This window comes from Peromyscus maniculatus, chromosome 13 (assembly GCF_049852395.1).
Source record: "Peromyscus maniculatus bairdii isolate BWxNUB_F1_BW_parent chromosome 13, HU_Pman_BW_mat_3.1, whole genome shotgun sequence".
NCBI classification, from domain to species: domain Eukaryota; kingdom Metazoa; phylum Chordata; class Mammalia; order Rodentia; family Cricetidae; genus Peromyscus; species Peromyscus maniculatus.
This window is the reverse complement of record NC_134864.1, coordinates 41,987,024-41,993,023: the sequence shown is the minus strand read 5'-3', so window position 1 is coordinate 41,993,023 and position 6,000 is coordinate 41,987,024. Positions and strand designations below refer to the sequence as shown.

The 6,000-nt window shown below is 48.6% G+C and overlaps 1 protein-coding gene across 3 annotated transcripts in view; it reads left to right on the top strand.

The window, feature by feature from the left end:
- The first annotated feature begins 569 nt into the window (after positions 1–569).
- The window catches only part of Smarcal1 (SNF2 related chromatin remodeling annealing helicase 1), a 46,207-nt gene continuing 40,776 nt past the window's right edge, over positions 570–6,000 (top strand). The window contains exons 1-4 of one of the 3 annotated variants that reach the window (XM_006972226.4): positions 570–770; positions 1,754–1,790; positions 2,557–3,386; positions 4,074–4,124. In XM_006972226.4, coding sequence (XP_006972288.1) covers positions 2,615–3,386; positions 4,074–4,124 — 823 coding nt within the window. In that variant the 5' untranslated portion in view covers positions 570–770; positions 1,754–1,790; positions 2,557–2,614. Of the gene's footprint in view, positions 771–865; positions 944–1,753; positions 1,791–2,556; positions 3,387–4,073; positions 4,125–6,000 lie in introns of those variants that run through there. The other 2 variants (XM_076550166.1, XM_042260159.2) reach the window with 2 other exon arrangements.

Below are 6,000 nucleotides of genomic sequence, written 5' to 3'. Positions count from 1 at the left end.
AACAAAAAAAGAAAGGAAGAAAGAAAAGTAATAATAATCTTATGATGGTGCAGGTCTGTAGGAATTTCCAGACAAGGCTGGGATACAAGAGATCCTGACTACGCTTCATAGGTTGTAGTAAGGATTAATCGAGGTTCATCTTAATGATCCTCACACTGACTGATGAAGGCTCTAATGCAGGTTCCTGTTTGGTCCATGAGAGAGGAGATTCGGGCAGCGGCTGGGCCTTCAACTACAAGGACAACACTATTAGGAAGGGGTGTATCGGGAAAATCTTTATTAATCAGTCTGGCTGTCTGAGAGGTCCACGGGAGACACCAACTCACACTGAATGCTCAGCATCACTGGCCGCCTTTACTCCTGGCTAAACATTTCGAGAGCCGGAGACCTACAACTCCCAGGGTGCACCATACTTTGCCCCGCCCATAATGTCACACCTTCTCCAGTTCACCAACACCCCCCCCCCCATGGGCAGGCTTTCGGACTCAAACTACAAACCCCAGAAGGCCCTACGTTAAATGTGTTCGCACCCCCTCAGTTTATGACCGGGATCTGCGGCCGTATTGGCTGCTGGGAAATGTAGTTCGACGGTGGCCGAGCCACTCGCGGGCCAAGTTGGTCCGCCCCCAAGATGGGTGAACTCGCGCCGCTCTAAGTTTTAGTTCCTCTAACAGTCCGGCTAGCAGCGTAAACTGCCTAGGCAAAGTTGTGGAGACGCTCCTGGGCGAGGGCTCTTCTGCGAAGGTGCCTCGCTTTACGGGCCTCGCTAGGTAAGAAAGTGGGCTGGGAAGGAGGCAGCCGGCGTTGGCGGCGGACGAGACCAAATTGCGACTAGAGGTGGGAGCGGCGGGGAAGGAAGGATCCAAGTGGAACGCCAAGTAGGGCGGGGCGTCCCCTCTCATCAGGGGCCCGGGAGGTGTCCCAGAAAGAAAGTGAAGCCCAGGTCCCAGCAAAGAGGGACGTCTGTGGGGTGGGGTGCATTTGTGGCTTGTGGCTTTATTGGTGGGACCTCTCATCCGGTGGTCTCACCTCCCCGACTGGGGTGGTCGGTCAGCATACCAGGCCTTGGCAGTCAGGTTGATCACTCTGCTTGAGCACCAGACTTGAGAGTTTTACCTGCTGCTGGCTGGCTGGAGTGTGACATCCGTGAGATGGGATGTTTCGGGTGTTTTGTTTCAAGGGAGTATCAGCAGGGAAGAAAATCTTAAACCCTCTGAAGTTTAGCGTCTAGACCCTCCTTTGACGACCGACAGTGCTACCGGAGTATTTTCTGTGTTATAAGCATTATAAGGCATGCCATTTATATAAGGCCTGGACAGAACCCGGCCAGAGAATTTGGTGACCTGGCCCCTGCTTCTAGAGTATTGTAAAACTGGTCCAGCCTATAGGAAAATGGCTAGGGTAAATTAAATCACAGTACAAAATAACATGTATAGGATGGCCCTACTTTGTAATCAATATCTGTGTTTTCCAAGTATGTGGCAAGAAACATTCAGAACTCTGCTCTGAATTAACATGGTAATGTGTGGCAGTTCAACTCGACCTTTTACATCTTTGTATCCAGATTTGGTACAGTGATCATTGCCCCCTTCTCCTCTTTATTTTTCCAAGAGTCACTTTGGTGTTGCACTTTGGAAATCAGGCTCTAAGGCCACCTGCAGATTGATTAACAGAAATGCAGCGAGGATTAAATACAAGGGAAGAATTTAGTGTTTAGTCTCTGTGAGACTAATGTTCTTTTTCCTTCTTCCAGGTTGGAAACAGGCTATTTTAGCAAGTGTCACGCCATGGTATGTAGTTGGTTGGTCTATTCTGTCTCATCCATTATCTTTTCTAGTGTAAAATGTAGTAGTCTTTGTCCTTTCTAATGAAGTTAGGTTTCACTGTAAAACTTTCTTGGGATCTGCTAACTCTCTTTGACCAGGGAATGGGAAGGAGAAAAATACGCCAGCTGAAATACAATCGGTTTTGGATTTAGTTTGCTTTTTCATCAAGGTCACTATTTTAGCATATGTTGTGTGTGTGTGTGTGTGTGTGTGTGTGTGTGTGTGTGCTTTCATTTTAATTATAAAAGGAAACTCAGTTTGTCCTTTAGCTTTTTCTTATAGACAGACATTTCCTGTCTAACCATCTAGTCTCAAATAAATACACAGAGGCTTATATGAATTATAAATGCTCAGCCAATAGCTCAGGCTTATTACTAACTAGCTCTTACATTTTAAGTTAACCCATATTCCCTATTTATGATCTGCCACATGGCAGTACCTTTATTTGCATGGCACATTTATCTCCTGCTCCCTCTGCATCTGACTAGCAACTCCTGACTCCTCCCTTCTCCTTCCCATCATCCTTAGTTTGGTTGCCCTGCCTATACTTCCTGCCTGGCTACTGGCCAATCAGCATTTTGTTAAACCAATTTTAGTGACAAATCTTTATGGTGTGCAAGAGGATTATTCCACAGCATTTTCTAATACATTTCCTGGGACAAAAGCTTGTTAAATCAAAGTAGGAACATAGTGAACATAATTTTTATTTCAGTCTTTTTACCTTTCACAGCTTTTGCCAGCTTCCCAGTTAAAAGACGACATTCCTGCGTAAGCCTATTGGTGTTAAAATGTCCTTGCCACTCACAGAGGAGCAGAAGAAAAAGATTGAAGAGAATCGACAAAAGGCTCTGGCCCGTCGAGCTGAGAAATTATCAGAACAGCCTCAGAGCACAGCTTCCGGCCCCGCTGTTTCTGGCCCTTCCCAATCCCAGCAGGGTCCTTTCTTGAATCTTCCAGCGGGGCCTTCTAAGCCAGTGGGCCATGGTGTCCTTTTCAAGCAACAGAATCTCAACAATTCATTTCCTACTGATCAGAGACCTCACAATTCCAACCATGTTCAGCCCAGCACACCAGAGCCGGCAAAGGGGATATGGAAGATCCAAGAAGGGAGGTCCACAGCTTGCTCAAGCCCTGCCCCGAGTCCTCCAAACATCTGTAACCAGCAGCTTTTGGGTTATAAGTCAGATCAGGGTCATCCCCAGGCTTCACATCAGATCAAGTCGACGCCCATTGCTACCACACCCCAGGAGCCCTTGGCTAAAGCACACAGTGCCCAGGACACAGCGGCCTTCTCTGGACCATTTCCCAGAGATCTTGAGTTAGAGGCCAAGACAGTGAAGCCCTCCACCTCTGGCCAGGGTGGTTCGGACACCTTTTATGCCTTAGGGGGAAAAACACCTAGAACAGAAGGCAGACCCCCAAAGAAACTGCAAACCTCATCCCAAAAAACAAGCTGTCTGCAGGGGACGTGCACAAGGATGGGAGATCGTTTCCAGGTGAAGATTGGCTACAAAGAAGAGCTCATTGCCGTATTTAAGTCCCTGCCCAGCAGACGCTATGGTAATGAGGCTTTTTCTTTTTTCTATTTTTGGACTCTCTTCTAACAGTTTCTCATAAATATTAAGAGGGCACGTTGGCACATTACATTTTTCTATTTTAGCTAGCGTTTCCCTTTGTAATAGACACTGTCTCGAGCATCTGTCAAACTTAGCTAGTGCATGGTCATGGTGAGAACTTGCTTTGCTGAGGAGCCGGCTCCTCTGCCCGGTGTGGCATGTGTGTGGCAGCATTGAAGCCTAAAAACAGTAGTTTGAAATCCATAGATTTTTTTTTTTTTTTTTTCCCTTTCAGCTTTGAAAGTGATGAACTACCTCAGCGATGCTGAGTAAGGTGCTTGTGCTTGGGTTAGTTGACCCGATGGGAGAGCTGGGGTGTGCCTCGCTCTGCTGTTCCTCAGAACTACTGCCCATATCGGTGCCCAACTACATGGCAGTTCAGAGGAGTTCGGTTCTCGTCCTCACCGCCTCAGCCCACTTCGTTAAATGCCTTCCCTGGGCCTGAGCTGCTGACTACACGGAACGGAATTACCTGTGTGCTGTTTGTCTCATGTAGAGATTTCTTTAAACCTGGGAGAGCCTGCCAGTCAACCGCTTTGAATCTGGCCTCGATCTGTTCAGGAAGTAAACTCTCATAGAGTGTCAGAGAATAAATGAAGACGCAAAGTGATCAGCCTTCTGTTTATTTCAGATCCTGTTACAAAGACGTGGGACTTCAGCATGAGCGACTACAGCGCCTTGAGTAAGTGGGAAGTTAGCCGGGGCTGGCACCTAAGAGTTCTGTGGGAAGTTAGCTGGGCCTGGCACCTAAGGGTTCTGTGCAAAGTTAGCTGGGCCTGGCACCTAAGGGTTCTGTGGGAAGTTAGCCAGGGCTGGCACCTAAGGGTTCTGTGGGAAGTTAGCCGGGGCTGGCACCTAAGGGTTCTGTGCAAAGTTAGCTGGGGCTAGCACCTAAGGGTTCTGTGGGAAGTTAGCTGGGGCTGGCACCTAAGGGTTCTGTGAGAAGTTAGCCGGGGCTGGCACCTAAGGGTTCTGTGCAAAGTTAGCCGGGGCTAGCACCTAAGGGTTCTGTGCACTGGGTCTTCTCAGTCCTACGTTACATGATCTCTGTTATCCCTTATAACAACCACTTTACAAATGGGGAAATGAAGTCTCTAATGAGTCACTAACGCAGAGACACACAGCTAATTCGTTCTTCAACTGGAATTCAAACCAGGGTGCCTGCTCCCCCAGGGCTGCGCCAGCGCCAGCACCAGCGGTGACCGGCGACTGTGTCAGGCCTTGCTCCTGGGGAGAAGATTGTTTAGCCTCTGACACTGGTTAGTGAACCCCAAAGTGCAGGAGCTCAGGCAGGTCCATCGTGATGGGTCCGGTCACCGTCAGCCCTGGGTGCACCACTGTCTTCTTCTTTTGTTGTTGTTTTTTTTTTTTTTTTTGGTTTTTCAAGACAGGGTTTCTCTGTGTAGCTTTGCGCCTTTCCTGGAACTCGCTTTGGAGACCAGGCTGGCCTCGAACTCACAGAGATCCGCCTGGCTCTGCCTCCCGAGTGCTGGGATTAAAGGTGTGCGCCGGCAACACCACTGTCTTCTTAGCCTGTCTTACGCCAGTGTTTCTGTCCTGTTGTGGACTATTGGTTTAACCAGGCAAAGATGTGTTACGTTTGCTTGTGTTGCAGAGTATCTCTTTAACCGTGTGAAGGTGTGTGACATTTGTGTCTGCTGCCTTTGTTAACAATGTAAAGGTGTGTTGCATTTGTTTAACTATGTAAAGAGTGTTGCTGTTTCACCTTGCCCGCCTAAGGCACCTGAACGGCCAATAGCTGGGCAGAAGAGGGATGGGTGGGGCTGGCGGGCAGAGAAAAGTAGAGAATGAGAGAGAAGAGAGGCAAGAACAAGGGAGAAAGAGAGGGAGACCCCCAGGGTCAGAAGCCAGGCAGACATGGAGGAAGGAAAAAGAAAGATACACAGAAGGAAAGAAAGGTAAAAAGCCCTGGGATAAATCGGAGATGAAGAGAAACAGATTAAAACAAGAGCTAAGGCAATGCTGAGCCTTCATAATAGTAAGTCTTCGTGTCATGATTTGGGAGCCCTAAGCTACACTGTCCCCTTGCCCTGCTGCCTCAGTCACAGAAGTCGCTGGGACTCTTCTTGTCCCCCATTCTCTCCTCATTCTCAGCACCCGTTCTCCTCGGCCCATCGCAGAAGCTGAGGACGCATGCTCAGATCAGTTCTCTGAGGAGCTGGCCTGTGAGGTAGAATGCTTGGGCTTCACCAGGACATTTTCTGTTGAGTGATGGGCCAATTTCCATGCCCCGCCTGCAGGGCTACCACGGGTTCTCGACCACCCTAAGGAGGGAAGGTAGGGACAGGAGATACAAAGGAAAACACACCAAGTCTAGATTCTGATCAAGGTGCCACTTTATTTTTTCCAGAAGGGTTTATATAGTTCCTGCAGGGTGGGGGGAACAAGAAGCTGTCATCTGCATAAGGTGGGGCAAGCTAACAGGATGTTTGTATGGGATGTTTACAGGGTGAGAGGGTCAAGGGCTCTGACTCAGTGTCCTGTTGCTAGGCAACCTGACTGTAAGCTGATCTAGTTCCCTGTCTTATGGGGGGGGG